This window comes from Coturnix japonica, chromosome 31, assembly GCF_054131305.1.
Source record: "Coturnix japonica strain WE chromosome 31, WE-NBRP24, whole genome shotgun sequence".
NCBI classification, from domain to species: domain Eukaryota; kingdom Metazoa; phylum Chordata; class Aves; order Galliformes; family Phasianidae; genus Coturnix; species Coturnix japonica.
The window spans coordinates 4,812,442-4,829,752 of NC_140693.1; the positions used below are offsets into that span (position 1 = coordinate 4,812,442).

The following is a 17,311-nucleotide window of genomic DNA, read 5'->3' on the forward strand; positions in this document are numbered from 1 at the left end:
ACATGGCCATAAAGAGCTGTTAGATTTTTAGAACAGAGCTTCCCTTTGCCTCAGAATAGCAAGAGGATTGCTTTACATGTGCATGTGGCCTTGTAAAATTCCAGTATCTGGGAGTTGTGTGTGTTTAAAACTGCATGAGCAATGCAAGGCGCAGTGTCAGCTTTCAGCTGCATTAAATCAACAGGTGGGTGTGCAGTGCAGGGCCTCCCCAACTGGAACCACCTCCTTAGAGCCTGTCTTGAGCTGCTGTGTCTCCACCTGGAGCCCAGGGCAGGATCCTGTGCTCAGCCCTGCTCAGGAGGACTGTCCCCTTTGTTCACAGTACTTTGTCACAAAGCCCAGTGACCCATCCAAGCCCTCGTCCTCCAGCCCAGCACACTGTCTGTGTGATACAGACATGCTCCTCATGGCCATTCACAGAGGTTTGCTCCAAGTCCTCAGCTCCAAATGCAAATAAACAATTATAAGTCATCAATATGTCTGATATCATGGAATTCTTGGCTGGCAACAGCTATCCTGTGTTGTATAATTGAAAGAAATGCAATGGAGTGTTATTTAATAGGTAATCAATCAGTGCTGTACTTGTACACCTGAGCTAATCAATTACTGCAGGAATGCCAGTGCTGGCCACCTGCTGGGAAACCACCTGTGTACATCAGGGCACCAAAATGCTCCCCTGCTTGTTGTGGGTTCATTAACAAAATTTCATGAAGAAATCTTATGTTCATAGATGCCAGTCATCTAATAAATGTTGTAGAGTTGTTTCTCAATCTAAGCTTTTTAATTTTTATTATTCCATAGAAAGTCTGAAAATGTAATAAAAACAGTTTAATAATTCTAAACAAACAAATGAACAAACAAACAAACAAACAAAAAACCTAAAATGGTAATTCAATGTTCCTGACTTGCTTTAAAAAGATCCCAGATTTAAGAAGTAATTCAAAAGTGCAGGAGAAAAAAATACATCCTAGAAAGCCCATCTGTGCTTTGCAAAGTGGCCTCGTTGGTTCTGGGCTGTGTCCTTCAGCCCTGTGCTTTGGGTGCTGGGTGCCTGCCCAGAAGGTGTTCTACAGTCCACTACCTGCATCTCATCATGTGCATCCCACCTGAGCACTGGGATTCTACAGCCCTCTGTATTGCTATTTTATTTATAAAATGTTACCAATAAAGCCAGAAGCTTCAAACAGATTAGATTCATTCATCCAGCCTTCACACAACGTTGAATTACTCACACAAACCAGGCTGTCTGAGGCAACGACAACAATGTTTTCACAAATTGTTTAATTAGACAACTTCTGGGCAATTTCTTCCAATGGTTTCACTTCCCCTGCCCACAGATATTCTGGTGCTCACCACATCTGTCATAACAACCCTTCCTGGATGCTGGAGTTTTGGGGCCAAGCCCAAATTTTTTATTTATTTTTATTTTTATTTTTTGCTTTGAAGGACAAAAAGAAGCATAAACAGCAAAGAACCTTCTTTATTTTTTCCTTTTTTTTTTCCCCCTTTTTCTTTTCCTTTTCTTTTTTTTCTTTTCCTTTTTTTTCTTTTTCTTTTTTTCCTTTTTCCTTTTTCTTTTTCTTTTTCTTTTTCTTTTTCTTTTTCTTTTTCTTTTTCTTTTTCTTTTTCTTTTTCTTTTTCTTTTTCTTTTTCTTTTTCTTTTTCTTCTTCTTTTTCTTTTTCTTTTTCCTTTTCTTTTTCTTTTTCTTTTTCTTTTCTTTTTCCTTTTTTTTCTTTTTCTTTTTTTTTTCTTTTCCTTTTTTTCCTTTTCTTTTTCTTTTCTTCTTCTTTTTTTAAGGAACAAATTATCATCATTTTGTTTGCTTAGCTGAGAACTCAACCAAGGTCTGGCGGGCAGCTCTGAGGGCACTGCAGGGGACTCCAGGCTCAGCTTCATCACCCCAGGCTCAACCAGAAATCCAAGGTCCCTCCTGCAGCCACAGCCATGAGTCACTGATGTCTTATGCAAGAAAATTCCTCTTCCCATTTTAAACTATGGATGAGAATTTCATCAGAGGGAAGCAGCTTCGGAACAGACGTTCTCACAAACTCATTCTTTGGCTCTATCTGTTTCCAATGAGGCTTTACAATCTGCCCTTCCAATAGTATTCCCATCTTGTTTGGTGGCTTTTATCCAAGTTGGTTAATAATTTCTGTTATCGTCCTTCGAGCCTGAACAATTTTAGCTCCTCCAAATCCCTTGTTGTTCCTTATTAAGACACTAGCTACTACTGGAGAAAGATGACTGATTGCAATAGCTGTAGGCAGAACTCATGCTGATTAACAAATCACTTGAAAATAATATGCTTTTTAGCCATTAGAGTTATTAATAGTATGTTTGCTCCCTTTCTTGGGGCATTTAATGCTCAAGGAATTAGCCAATCTGGAGAGTAAATCTTTTAGTTCATAGTGGACACCAAACTCAATCTGTCTAGCTGGAATGGGACTATACACTCATTTTCTTTTCAAGACTCCACAGAATTTGACATTTTAGTAGAAACTTAATAGCTTGCAGTAATTTTTTTTACTACCTGTAGCAAGATTAGCTGCTAAGATAAGGAGCTGATGGAGCTGGTGAGTGACAGGGCACGTTCACCTCATTTAAAATATGCATAGGGGAAGGGAAACACTTTGGTACAGAAGTGCTGCTGCTGCTTCCCAGGCATCCAACGACCCTCAAAAGACACTGCCGTCACACTGAACCTTGCCTATGGGAGCCTAGTCAGAGAGACAGCAGGTGTTTCTAAATGAAATCTCCATGCTGCCTGATTTTAATGGGTCCTTTACTTTGTAAAACCAAGAATTATTAATTAATATTTATACTTTGTTTACGAGTTAATGGGTAACTGGCTTGGGTAAGATCCCTGGATGATCTATCAGTTCACACTGGGAGTAACTGTCATGCAGAACAAGCAATGCTATTAATCAACACAAAGCAGAAGATCACATGGAGGATATTCTTTCTTGCTCTCTTTTTCAGTTTTTTGTCTCCCTCTTTGTTCTCTCCCTCTGTGCACTGTATCATAGAGTGATGGGTAAGACTGTATTTCAGCCTCTCTTGAGGAATGGTTTTGTGGTAAGGAGCCCAACAGCCTCTGGTGTCAATGCTGCTCAACAACCAAAGTTAGTTAATGTGTAGGAAGAAAACAAGTACCTCTGGCATAGGTGTGGTCTCGCAGTGCAGAGCAATGTTCACAATAAAATGGCTGTCTGGGATAGAATGGGACTGTTCCCATATGATGAAACAAATATAGGTCTAACCTGGCATAAAAGTCTACAGCAATTAAACAAGTGGCTGTTCATTTTGGTCTTTTAAAGAATTTCATCGTATCCTGACGCTGTAAGCCTTACCAGGAAACTCAGTATGTGAAAACGGAGGAGTAATGCTTGATTTGATTTGATTTGACTTGATTTGATTTTTTTTTTATACTGATTACTGTGAATATCACTATGCATTTGAAATACCTATATTTGAATTGCATTAATCTGCAGAGTGTTTCTGAATCTTTTAAAAAATCTAGCAGTAAAATAATGTCTGCTTGGCATTTAATAATGTCAGATACAACAATAAATATTCACTTAGGATGACTGTTTTTTGCACTGTTCTGTCCATCAAAATATGAACAGAAAATGTGTCCCATTAGTGCAGAAAATGTCTGGAAAAGATACTCCCTGATTAAGGCAGATGTGTCTGCTGATGGTTTGATTTGGAACATGGATTGCTACAAATGAGTCACATTCCTGGGAAGGGGATTTAACGCTCAACAGGTTCAGGCTCCAGGCTTTCCTCTGGCTCAGTCTCACTGCTCTCTTTCTGCTTCACACTTCTTTCGTACACAACAATTCAGTTGTCCCTTATTAAGAGTGCTCCCTCTGTCAGTTCTTCCTCAAGTGCATAACCTTGCTACGCCCAATCATATTAAAGAGTGACTGAAATGGCTTTGCTTTCCATCACAAAAACAGCTGCTACATCAGTTGTAAAATCCTGTCATTTATCTTTTCCCATTTCTATCATCTTATTCAATGCATGAGACAGACACAAATGCTCTGTATTATAGATATTAATAAACCTCCAAATTCTGTGCTATTTCCATGCTGGTTAAACATGGAGTAATCCTTAAATGGAAAAATGAAGCAAGATAAATGCAACCAAAACTCAGAAAGCCAAGGTATACAGCTTTTGTCTATGTACAAGCAAATCTTCATCCAAATGGCTTATAGGAAATAATGGTGATATGCACATTCCATGCAATCATCATAAAAAAGAAACTGTACAACAGAGCATTTGTCAGAAATCACTGTGAGTAAATGACGACTTTCAGGAAAATTCGAAACATTCTTTGCTATAGTCACTGTCTAAAACTGAGGAATAGAATGAGATGAAATGAAGCAAACCAAGAGATCTCCAATGGAAGTTTTAAAACATTACAGCTAAAAGCAGAAGCTGAAATAATAAAATGAAACTGGTCAAACCCTAGAATTAGAGATTATGTGATAGAAACACATTTTGTTAGATTGTGGGTGACATGCAAGCCTGATTTCTTTTAGTTCTATTATAAGAAACATCACTGGATTCAAAATATCTTGGTGTGGTTTTCAATCATACTTCCATTTTACAGATAGATTTTCAGTTCAATACTCATGGTGTCCTTTGAGAAACGAGCAACTACATAGCTGATGTATACATATTTAGTATGCACATGGCAATCAATTCTGGAGGGGCTGGAATTACATGATCTTGAAAGGTCCCTCCAGACAACTGTTCTGTGATTCTATGATATATTCTAAGTATACAAATACACAATAATTAAATGTTTATATAACATGTGTAATATATACGTATATTTAAGAACAGCAAATCACACACAAAAAAAATGTTAGACAAATTTTGGAAGAATGCAATTCCAGTCCTCTGCTCAGATGTGGCCAGCCTGGAGGTTTGCTTCCACTGCAGACCTGGGCCAGTCCAGCTCCGACTCTGACTGGGGATGGAGAACCCACAGCTTCCTTGGTCTCCAGCAGAGTGCCTGGCCATCCTCTCGCCAATAGCGTCATCTTGTGCCTGCTCAAAATGTACCTCACTTCAGCTGTGCCCTCTGTCTCTTCTATGTCCTTCCATGTCCATCTGCCAAGGGCCTGGCATCCCAGAGGGCAACTGGATAGAGGAATAAAATACCCATTCTACACCTCTCACCCAGCTGCCAATACTCATTCACGCAGCATTGCTTCACTCCACCCATTGCCCATCATGCCTTGGTCTCTAAGTGCTACAAATTAGGAGGTTTTTGAAAATGCACAAGGGCATAGATGTTGAAAATATGTACCATCGCTTGGCTAGCAGAGCTCCAGTTAAGCCTTTTGTGTGTTTCTGTAATACACAGATTTTGTAAGGTAAAGGACGATTTGCACTTTCCCTAATAGCTTACTGGTAGTTTGTGTTCATGGCTAACACACACCACAAAGATCTCTCCAGCTGCTTGTCATATCTTTGCAGGCATTGTTTAAAGGATGAACTGTACTGAATAAGTTTCATTCTGCATACATTATTCATCAAAAAAATATTACTTCCATGAACTGCGATTAGTACAGTTGCTGTCCATAGACTTCAGTGTATTTTGCCATGAATTTTTCTATAGCTTTTCAAAGAATACACAGTTCCAGGGTTCTTTTTCTCTGTGCCTTTTTTAAACTTCCTTCAACAATCACTTGTAGCTGGTGATATGTTTCCATTGAAAACCATATTGTGATACAAAGCAGTGTGACAGCTGCAATTTTACACAACATGAAATATCAGCTGAGGAAATTACAAAGAGCATTTCCCTGAAACCACGATTTCAAGAACAAATCAATTACCTCAGTGAAGCTGCTGCTCAGAAATTAAACAACCCTGATTATCCTCAAGTAAAGTTCAGATCTGAGGAACTCACGCTGAGGCCCACTTGGAGTTAGCAGAAAATCTTTATTCTAGGGTAATTGCAAGGAAGGAAGGTTGCGATCCCACACATGTTGATAAGGAAAACCATTATTTATTACAGCTGTTTGTCTTGCTCCAATTCATAGGAAGGAGAGGTGGTTCTTTGATATATGTATACCTGACATGAGATTAAGAAACAAAGAGTTCAAATGGTGGTCCAACCAGCTTATTACAAATCTTAATCAGGGAGATGGGGAAGGGGAGGCAACTATTATGAATTAGGGTGATGGGGAAGGGAAAGTGGGCAATAGGAAATATAGGAAAGAAGCAAAAATTGCATAAAGCAGGGATAGTCACCACCAAGACCTAGCAGTATTCTGTTGCATGCCATTGCAATGCCCCAAGGCAAAAGTGCAGGGAAGAGCAGCAGCAGAGTGGCCGGCCTTAGGCAGCAAGCAGGTAGAGACAGAGCAGGCCCAAGAGGAAGGGGCAAGTTTCAGGTAGCAGGCTCAGGAGAGTCTATCAGCATGCAGGAATCATGTTGTGAAGCACCTGATGTCATGTTTATTGGTCCCTTTTTTATCCTTCTTCTGCCAATGTGGCATTCCTGGGTACTTGGGTAAGAGCCATGTGCAGAACCCCCGAGATGGCATCTCCCTTGAGAAAAGACTGCTTCCCAGCCACTAAGCTGTGGCTTATCTCTTTCTCTATCGTTGCCCTTGGACTGCAAATCTTCAGACAAAATATTTCATCAACTCTGACTGTGATTTGCCTGGACTTGTCCATATGTGTCCCTAGGTTGGATATTAGGAAACATTTCTTTACAGAAAGGTTGTTAAATACTGGAATAGGCTCCCCAGGGAGGTGGTTGAATCGCCATCCCTGGATGTGTTTAAGAGCCATTTGGATGTGGTGCTCAGGGATATGATTTAGCAAAGGGTTGTTAGTGTTAGGGTGCTATTGTTAGGCTGCTGTTGGACTTGATCTTCAAGATCTTTTCCAACCTGGGTAATTCTATGATTCTATGATTTAGACAAAGGATTTCTCAACCCTTGACCAGGACTTGTCCATCTGTGTCCTCAGCAAACTTTGAGACAATGGTGTGAAAGAATAATCTCTTACACTGTTTTATAGAGGTCCTCAGATGAAACAATAACAGAAATGTATTAGTAGTCTTTGTGTTTAGTTATCCCTCAAGGCAGCCCTATGACTCCCTCATAGCAGCTCCTCATGTCAGAATGCAGCTCCATGGCAGCCTAAAGCTCCCCATGGCATCCCTACAGCTCCTCATGGCACCCTGCAGCTCCTCACAGGGAGTGGAGGGGTAGCACTGAGCTCTGCTCTCTGACAGCCACAGGGTCTGAGGGAACACATGGAGCTGTGTCAGGGAGGGCAGGTGGGGGTGAGGGAAAGGCTGTGCCCCAGAGGGTGGTGGGCATGGCACAGCTTCCAGGGCAGCAGGCACAGCCCCGAGCTGCCGGAGCTCAGGGAGTGTTGGGACACCACTCTGACACCAGGTCTGGGTGGTGCTGTGTGATCCCTGTGGGTCCCTTCCAACTTGGAACCTTCTATGTCCTATGGTGACCCCACCACGCAGCTCCCCACGGTCCTGGCACAGTGGCTCTCTGTAGCACCTGCCCCTCAAAAAAGCTTTCCCAAATCTCTGATATTTTCATGGAAAGAAACCCACGCAGTTCTCAAGCACCTCTGTAACACGTTCCTCCTTATGCTGTTCTATCAGCCAGCTGCAGAAATCCCAGCTGCTGCGGATGCCTGTGCCAAACAGTGACCATGCCAGTGATTGTAATCTGGAGTTTGGGCTGTGTTCTAGTCTTGCTTATTTTGCACTGAATACATGAAGGTATAGTCTGCTTCTGTCTTAATTAACATCAGGAAATTTACACTGTTCCCTTTTCACAAAAGGAGAAAGAGAATCACTTTTACCTAAGGTAAATTAGCATGACTTCAGTGAAGCTAATTAAGTTATCCCTAAATTATGTGCAGAAATCAAGGGAAGCGCTTTGTTCTCCCTAGAAGGCTGTCTGTAAAAACACACTGTTTTTTCTCTTTTCTTAGGCTTTCTGCAAAATTACTCCTGGGGAGCCCAAATGCCTCCAACTGCCAGGAGACAACCAGCACTGACAGCTCCTGCAGCACTGAAGGCAGCCATGCAGCCTTGCAGAAATGCAGCCATGCAGAAATGCAGCACTGCTCCTTGGCCACTTTGTGTGAAGTGCTCAGGCACTGCCCCCGTCAAACACAGCTCTGTCTATGAGCTCAGCAGCCAGTGATGAAACTCTGGGAAGAGAAGCTGCCTAAGATCCCTTTTATATTCTTGGCAATCATATTTTGAATGTAAGAATTTTCACTCAGTCAAAAGCACCGATACACACTGCAGGTGTGTATCACAAACAGGTTGCTGTTTGTCTCCCAAACAGAAGGTTGTGTTGAGTTATGGAAGTAAAAAATACGTATATGGTACTGTATCCGGTTCTTGAGTACTGTATCCAGTTCTGGGCTGCCAGTACAAAACAGACAGGGATCGTCTGGAAAGAGTCCAGCTGAGGGCCACAAACATGATAAAGGGCCTGGAACATCTCTCCTATGAGGAAATGGGTGACATGGGTCTGTGCAGCCTTGAGAAAAGAAGACTCAGAGGGGATCTGATTAATGTTTATAAGCATTTAAGTGTGGGAGATAAAGGCACATGGCCACCATCTTTTCATTTGTCTGTGTGGACAGGACAAGGGGAAATGGCCACAAACTGGAGCATAGGAAGTTCCACACCAATATACAAAGGAACTTCTTCACAGTGAGGGTGATGGAGCACTGGAACAGGCTGCCCAGGGGAGTTGTGGAGTCTCATTCTCTGGAGATATTCAAGACCCATCTGGATGCCTACCTGTACAGCCTGCTGTAGAGTGCCTGCTTTGCAGGGGAGCTGGATTCGATGAGCTCTGCAGGTCCCTTCCAACCCCTACAATTCTGTCATTCTGTGACATCTGAAAATGGGGAAGGGGCTTACCAAAATGAAATAACGATTGCATCTTAGGGATGTAGTTGCTGGCTGATACAGCTAGAACACTTGTCATGATAATTCTACACACAATTCTACAAGTTAATTTTGCTCGTTGCTGTTCAGCATAAGTCTGGGAAGCGACCCATTTAAAAAAGATTCTGTGCCAAATGAAATAACCCTCCTTGGAATTGCAGCTGCTCTTTGAGAGTGTGACGTGAGTGGCATGGTGAGGGCTGCAGCAGGGCCGGAGCTGCTCTTGCAGGACCTGGGGCTGCCCCTGGGGGGTGTTGGAACCCTGGGTCTATTCACCTTAATTACTCCATCCTAACCACAATACAGTAAGACACAAACCAATGGCAGACACTGTTCCATACCTTGTTTGTTCTGGGTACGTATAATGACAGGACAATACAAAGGGAAAGTCAGTTAAAAAATGAGGGAACAGAGTAAGAAGAAGTGGCACAGTGGCACAAGAAGTGACACTGCAATGGGGAGAAATCTTTACAATAAGCAGTTTAAAAGGACATGAAAATAAAAAAAAAAATGTCCCCATCAGCAGAGTATAAATCACAAGTCAACCACTTTAACTCCAGGAACTGCTTAAATTGAAGTATATGTTTGAAAAGAGTTGTGAATCCTTGAAAAAAATGAGTTTACTGAGAGTACGTGCATTAAATAGTTGGCAAGAGACTGCTTAATGTGTTACACTTATAACCATAATTGCACATAATTCTGTAATTAATTTCATTGCACGTGTGACACTATACATGCCAAACATAAGTGCTTGTGTGCAGATGCACACTGCTTATAACGTGGTCATTAATTCCCCCACTGTTGACAATCAGCTCATGGAAATAAACTGCCAAATCCCAGTAGGACTCCAATGTGTCAGATGTGTTCCTTTCTTACTGCAGATCATATCCTGTGCTGAGTGCTGTGCTTCTGAGCAAGCAGAAAACAAAATTCTCATGAATTGAATGGTGTCACTTACTTCACAGCTAATTACACGTGGTTTTGTTCTGCTCTGGGTTAAGTGATCTGTTTGCAAAATTTATAATAGGAAGAAAAAAAGAAAGAAGAACATGGCTATTCCATAGAAGTCTGTAGTCCTGTGAACAGGATCCTGGCTCATCTAAGCCAGGGCTTGGTGACTTGTATTTACAAATGAGGGTGGTACCGCCTGTTGGTTTAGGACCCTTCACCAGTCTCTGGGTGTCTGTTGTTTCCTGCATTTGGCAGAGCCTTGCAGCCGGAGCTCCAGGCTGGTGCCTTCCAGTGCCAAGCAGTGCAACTACAATGGGGGGCAAGTGGGAAGCCAGTCATCATGGTAACACTGGAGCACTTCTGACATCCTCCTCTCCAGATCCTCCTCTCAGGCATGTTAAACTTGACTCTGTGCTTATCTCAGGTCACTGTGCTTAGCGAAGGCCTTTACCAAAACAGTGTTGGAAATGTCAGTGAAGCAGCTCCTCAAACTGTTTGTATCCTGTTCCCCTTCTGCAATCTGGTCAGCCTCCACATGTGAGGCTTTGCTGCTGCTGCTCAGAGAATCACCAGTGTGGGTTCCTCTGTAGGCAAACCAGTCAAAGCCCCTTGCATTATGCATCTATCCAGTGCACCCTCAATAATTTTGCACATGACAGCAAGTTGTTAGGAAGTGCTGATCTGCCTTAGGGTAAACAGGCCCCACAGAGAGACCAGGACAGGCTGATCAATAGGCTGGGGCCAATGGGATGAGGTTCAACAAGAGCAAGTGCTGGGGTCACCACCCCTGAGTGAAAAATCTTACATGCTTGGAAGAGGCAGAACACAGCAAAGACCCATTCCATCTTTATTCTTGCAATCTGAGCTGTATTTTTCCTTATTGAAGAATCCACCTTTGCTGGATTAGGACTTTTCCTGAAGTCATTCTCTGAACTGCATAAAGGATGAGCCAATGTCTAAATCCATACTGCTAGCACAGGAAAAGCAGCAGTGCTAAATAAACACGGGAATATATTTCCACAGGTTGGAAATTCTGGGCAAAATCAGTGGATAGAAAACTAAAAAAGGTGAGACTAAAAAGGAAGGGAAATAAAAACATTCCATCCAAAAATGACATTTCACTGTCACCATTACTAGAGATATATTCTTGGGTGCTCTGCTTTATATATGAATCTTACTTTGATGTTAAAAGAATATCATAAAGGCAAGTATGAGACTCGGCTACCAACTAAGAGATTTCTTTGGCATTCGCCCACCAGGATCCGGCTCTGTCTGCATTCAGAGGCTGCAAGGCAGAGAACATGAGAACATGCAATGGTCCAGCCAGGGAAATCCCCCCGAGCACAGTGCCTCATGGACAGCCTCCCGTTCCACTCCTGCACGCTCCAGGCCCTGCAGGCACCCCCCAGAGTAAATGAATGAGCTCAGGAAGCCAGTGTGATGGTGGCAAGGCTGGGTGGTTGGTTACAAGTGCAGGCAGAAACTGGCAGCACTGCCCACTGACTCTGTCAGTGTCTCTTTGCTAAGTCCTTTGTTGTCAGTTTCTCTCATCCGCTTGTGGATGGACTCCTGTTCTGGGATTAAGAGGTATGAAGCCAAGCGGCATGTTGCATTTCATTCTTAAGGAGCATTTGTTGGGGTGAAAGCAGCAGAAGCAGAGATCCAGGCACCCTCTGTGCAGCCAGAACTGAGCTCCAAACCTGTAGGGCCATCCCCAACCTTGGGACTCTGGAAGCACTCAGCTGGCCACTGTCTTCTCCCCTCCCCATCCACATTAATGACTCCAGCAAGAAGCTGCTCCTCCCTGATCTCGCTAAACATCAAGTCATGACTCGGGGAACAAAAGAACCACAAGGAACACTTCAAAACTTCGAACAAAAGATGAAAGCTCCAACAATGTCAACCCAACCAGGTGTTGCTGTTTACCATGATGGCCTCATAATCCTCCAGATGAAAGGGGCCCTTTGCCACCCTTCAGGCAGTGAGACAGGGAGAGCAGCCGACATGATAAAAATGCTGTGATACATCCCTTTCCTCAGCACTCCAAACAGTAAGTATGCAAAAATTATGGTTTGCATACAGCAATTTCTCTTTGCTTACACCATGCATTTCACTTAACTACAACCTATCCCACCGGGCAAACACATACAGAAATCCAGGAGCGCATTCACTGACTCCCATTTAAAGCTTGATTCAAACCAAAGAATGATCATTTAAAAGAGAGATGAAGGTTTCCAGCAAATGAAACTCACCATAGCAAATAAGGGGCCAAATACTGTCGTGAACACAACACAAAATCATGGGTGCTCTGATCTATTATTTTTGTGTTTCCTTGCTTGAAACCCTATAGGCAATCAGCACTGCATGGCAATGCTCCTATAACACAAAGCCTCTTCCTTTCATCTTTGCGGTGCCACCAGCGATGGAATTAGATGATCATTGTGGTACTGTTCAGCCCCAGCCATCCTATGAGTCTATGATGATGATTCTGTGATTCTCTAACTGCTCCTCAGTGATGCTACAGCAATGCAGCATCCCAAAGATCAGCATGGAAAGGAGCAGTGAGAGCACAGCAAAAAACCTCCAGGTAACAGCAGGGACAGGAAATGCTGAATGGGACTCTCTCTTCTAAATGGTCCGAGACAATAGCTGTTAGAAGGCTTAGCACCAGGTCAGGTTTGATAGGAGGAACTGCAGCTCACAATCATATGAAATTTCTCCTCGTTCTGGTTGCAAATTGCTGGAAGGCAATTCATCTTATCTACCACCTGCTTTCAGCTATACCTTGGCAAGTCCCTGTCCATGTGGGATTGCTCTGTCCTTGCTACCTGCAGGCAGAACCCAGAGATATGTTCCATCTGCACAGGTAATAATCAGGTGGCAGGAGATGTGCAAGCCTCATCCACCTTTAGCACAAGGATTTACAAATCCTTCAGGAGCCCATGGACACAGAAGGGCAGAAAGTGCCATTTTTAACAGCAAACCTGTGCCAACCTCCCACTGATCACAGAGTTCTGTAGTATGTTGGGGTGCTAAGTTGTCTTTGCGAGGATTTATGAGTGCATACAGTAGTTCTGAGTAGATGGAGTGTTCTAGAATAGCTGAGTTAGGCCTGTAGGTTAAGAGTTAGTGGGCTGCGGGTTTAGGTAGGTGTGTGTATAGGTTCTCTCGCGTGCATCGGGTTTTGCGTAGCAGGTGTACGTGTCTGCGCGGGATTTAGGATGGCATATAAGGTGTGTGACAGAGCAATATATTGAGAGAAGACATGATGGCATCCATGTTTGTGTCTCTCTCCCCGGGACAGTTGAAGTCCTGGGATAAGTCAGGTTAATTGGCGAATACGTCAGTAGTACCTCTCAGATTACTTTCAAGAAGCTGAATTTTTTACCTAATCCTCTCTCTAAAGTGGATTTTTCATCTCTCTTATTTACTGATAAACTTCCAGGGCTAAGCATCTACAGCACAAAACAGACCTGTGTAGTTCATCACCACGCTATATTTTTGGTCCAACATGATGAAAAAATGGAGCAGACATTTAGAAAGATGACAAGAAGATCCAGAGCAGAGCAGTTATAGTCATTGATGATTATATCAAAATATTGTTGAAGGAATATTAAAACCCCTGCTTCAGGGTATAAAATAATATATACATTTTTGTCAAACAGGTGGACAGAGTAATATATGTTTGTCCACTGTGCTGCATTTATATACCCTTCTGAAAGGTCTATCATTTTTATATATGTAAAGGTATATTATTTCTATATAATACTGCTATCGATGGACATGAGATCTGGTCCTAATGAACTATACAGGCCTTTATGCACCATTTGTATTCGTAAAGCATCTACCAGGATACGACCCCAAACAGGACACCCAGGGCAACACCAGCAGTATTTGGTTAAGAGCACATGAAAAGAAGCATATTGCAACAATAATCAGACAGCGATTTATGTCACCCATCATACAATCATGAAATGGCCGGGGTTGCAAAGGTCCACAGTGCTCATCCAGTCCCAACCCCCTGCTGTGTGCAGGGTCACCAACCAGAAGCCCAGGCTGCCCAGAGCCACATCCAGCCTGGCCTTGAATGCCTGCAGGGATGGGGCATCCACAGCCTCCTTGGGCAACCCGTTCCAGTGCGTCACCAGCCTCTGAGTGAAAAACTTCCTCCTAAGATCCAACCTAAACTTTCCCTGTCTGAATTTAAAGCCATTCCCCCTTGTCCTATCACTGCCCACCCTCACAATGTCATGGTTTTGTACATTTTTCTATTGGTATTCCACATCATAACATCATATAGAGCACAGAGAACAACTACATGTCCCAGAGGGTCTCACAGTCAGAGAGGGAAACACATCACGGAAGTGATGCTGTCTCTCTCTCAAACTGCCTGGTAGCGAGTCTGGGTGTGCTTCCAAGCCGTGGCACCTTCAGTTTCAAAGTAGGCTTCTCGGTCTTCGGAAAACCTCTCTCTCTCTTTCCCTTTTATTTTACTTGGCTTATTAGCCTCGATTTCCATTAGATTGTAATTAGTAAAATAATAAGTTTTCCTCCTTAGATCGTTGCCACTTCTCTGTTTGTTTCCTTGAGTCCAGCTCCCATCTCCCTACCCCTTTCTTATTTTCCCTTCCTATACGCTGGGAGCCAGGGGGAACAGGAGCCTACTGCCCCTCCCCGTCACAGACATAGATTGATCTAGATAACACCGTGACACAGCAATTCCTCCTCTGTATACGCTCCCTTCAAGTACTGCAAGGCCACAACGAGATCTCCCCAGAGCCTTCTCTAAGCTAAACAAGCCCAGTTCCCTCAACCATTTCTCACAGGAGAGCTGCTCCAGCACCCTGACCATCTTAGTGGCCTCTATATTCTTTCAATATACGTACACACGACGGCGAGATTGAGACACAACAGGATATATAGTTTATAAGAGTTTATTAAAAGTTGTTGTTGTTTAGGGAAATGGGGAAGGGAAGTCGGGTGATAGAAAAGAGATAGGAAATAAAAGCAAAGAGTCTTTGTAGAAAGCAAGAGAGAATTAGTCACCACTGGGTTTCCAGCATGACTCGTAGTTCAGATGTTGATCTTCAGTAGAGATGGTCGTCAGAGGGAGCAGGGAAGCATCTGTTTGCATCTTGCCTTCACAAGATACAATGGTTCCATCCCCAGATCTCCCATACCAAGATGGAGTCATTTGGTCACAGGCCGGATCTTCCACTGGTAAGCTCTCTCCAACGTGACACTGACTGCCACAAGGAAACAGCCACCTCTGGCCTCCTAAATAGGTCTCAGAGTCTTATTGCTCACAGGATGTGAGCTTGCAGCCAAAACAAGAGAAGGGTTCGGACAAAGGTCTCTCTCAGCGTCCGAACAGCAGCAGTCTGATGTAGCGATCTTTCAGCTCCCTGAACTCACACAGCGCTATGGAGTGGGCGTCCGGGTCCTCCTCCAGGTGCTGGAAGAGGTTGAGCGGCTTGGCAGATCGGAAGGACTGCGGCAGGACAATCGTGCTGTGCACCGACTTGCTGCCAAGGAAGAAGTGGTTCAGGCATTTCTCATCCAGGCAGTAGCGCAGGTACCGCAGGAGATTCTCCATCCGATTCAGGAAATACTTCCTGCGCCACTTCTTCAAAGGGATGATGACCAAACTGTGGAGGACAAGAGTCTTGATGACATAGGTGGAAAAGCCCATGCCCACTAAGATGCTGGCAAGCAACGTCAGGCAGTGCAGGTGGGAGCTGTCCTGTCCGGTACTCCTGGCCGTGTGCTGGAAGAACTTCTTTTCTGCCACAGCGCAGCTCTGTGGCCATGTTGTGCTGGGCGTAAAGCCGGCGTCTGTGTTCTGGCTGGTCAGGTAGATGTCCGAGTATTCTTGCTGCACCCCGAACAGCAGCTCGACGAGGACTTTTTCCCCGCTGTAGGCTTCTGTCAGCTGGAGCTTGCAGGAGCGTCTGGAAGGCAGCACCTTCAGGTTGTAGGCGTGCGCGTGGTGGGTGGTCTTCCAGATTGCTGCCACCTGTGCGGTGAACCAGGTGACAGTTCTCTCCACATCCAGGTAGGAGTCAGTGCAGAGAGTCTGTAGCAGGCTGGGGTCCTGATTTTGGCTCAGCTCTTCCTCATGGTGGTGGAGGAAGCACAGCACATTCCCCAGCTGCTTCTCCCTTTGGCACATGCACTGAAGCTCCACGCGGACGCGGGAGTTCCTTGCCAGCCCGTGCCCTTCATCTCCCAGCTCCAGGAGGAAGGTGTGCCCGGGGGGAGGCTCTATGGGCACGAGCAGGCAGTATACATTGTCCCACTCCCGGGGACTCCAGCCTTCAAAGGCACTGCCCACCCCAATGGCGGGCTGCAGCACCGGGAAGAAGCTGTTGGACCAGATGAATCTGAAGGTCTGCACGAGCTGGTCCATCAGCTCCTCCACTATAGGGCACCTGGTGGCCCTTCCTTCCACCTTTTCCAGGGCACGCCTTGTGAGAAATTTTGTCAGTGCTGAATCTTTGAAGTCTTCTTCCTCGTCATCCTCCTCTTCTTCCTGTTCCTCCTTTTCCACCAATTCCACCTGCTCCTGCTGTTCTACCTGCTCCTGCTGTCCGCCCTGTTCCACCTGCTCCTCCTGCACCTGCTGTTCCTCCTGTTCCACCTGTTCCTCCTGCACCCGTTCCTGTTCCTCCTGCACCTGCTGTTCCTCCTGTTCCACCTGTTCCTCTTCCTCCTGCACCTGCTGTTCCACCTGTTCCTCCTGATGTTCCTCCTGTTCAACCTCTTCCACCTCTTCCTCTTCCTCTTCCTCTTGCTCCGCCCCCGATGCCTCCTCCTCGCCACTGGAGCTGTCATTTTCACTGCTGCTTTCATCATGCTGGTTCATTTGTATGGACTGCAGCATGTTCCAAAGGAGCAACAGAATCAGCCCCACATTGAACCAGATCTTCCAGTAATCCAGCAGAGCAAAGAGCAGAGATGACATGTTCACCCAGCTCTGCTGCTCATTCCTCTGCTCAATCTCGTGCTGCGGAGGTATCATGTGCTTTTGCAGATCAACCTCGCGCCGCTGCACGTTCTCGAGCATGAGCACATCAGTATTGACACTGACACTTAGCGCCCGCACCAACAATGCGAGAACAAACACCAAAGCCATGATCTGCAAGAGATGGGAGAGAGGGGCTCAGTGGGGCTGGGAGGGAGCGGGGCCAGGAGCCGCATGGCCCTGTGCTCAGGTAGGAGCAGTGGGTACGAGGGAGCTGGGTGGCAGCAGGGACCGAGGCCAGCGCTGGCAGGGACAGTTCCAAGCACTGCCCGTGGTGCTCCCACAGGGGCCGGTGTTTGCACCACATCCCTCGTCCAGCCCGACCTTCCCCTGCTGCTGCACTCACCATTGGCCCAGGTCAAAAATGCAG

The 17,311-nt window shown here is 44.8% G+C and overlaps 2 protein-coding genes across 2 annotated transcripts in view; one reads left to right on the forward strand and one right to left on the reverse strand.

Annotated features, from left to right (window-relative positions):
* LOC146755673 (myosin-binding protein C, slow-type-like) overlaps positions 1–9,811 on the forward strand; it is a 43,084-nt gene extending 33,273 nt beyond the window's left edge. Inside the window, exon 3 of the mRNA XM_085525361.1 lies at positions 7,991–9,811. Within this exon, the coding sequence (XP_085381487.1) occupies positions 7,991–8,205 (215 nt within the window). The 3' untranslated portion in view covers positions 8,206–9,811. The remainder of the gene's footprint in view (positions 1–7,990) is intronic.
* Positions 9,812–15,184: 5,373 nt separating this feature from the next.
* LOC146755676 (inositol 1,4,5-trisphosphate receptor-interacting protein-like 1) lies at positions 15,185–16,881 on the reverse strand. Its single transcript, XM_085525362.1, has 2 exons — positions 16,831–16,881; positions 15,185–16,458 (listed from the first exon to the last, which is right to left on the reverse strand). The coding sequence occupies exons 1-2, from the start codon at positions 16,879–16,881 to the stop codon at positions 15,277–15,279; spliced, it is 1,233 nt and encodes a 410-aa protein (XP_085381488.1). The 3' UTR covers positions 15,185–15,276.
* Between the last annotated feature and the right edge of the window lie 430 nt (positions 16,882–17,311).

What these genes read in the sequence shown, in the direction of transcription:
- LOC146755676 (XM_085525362.1), bottom strand. Translation starts at nt 16,881, where the DNA reads ATGTCATCTCTGCTCTTTGCTCTGCTGGATTACTGGAAGATCTGGTTC. An exon ending in ACTGGAAGATCTGGTTCAAT is followed by an intron (nt 16,459 to 16,830) that starts GTGGGGCTGATT and finishes TTGGTGGAAAAG; the next exon opens with GAGGAACAGGAAGAAGAGGA.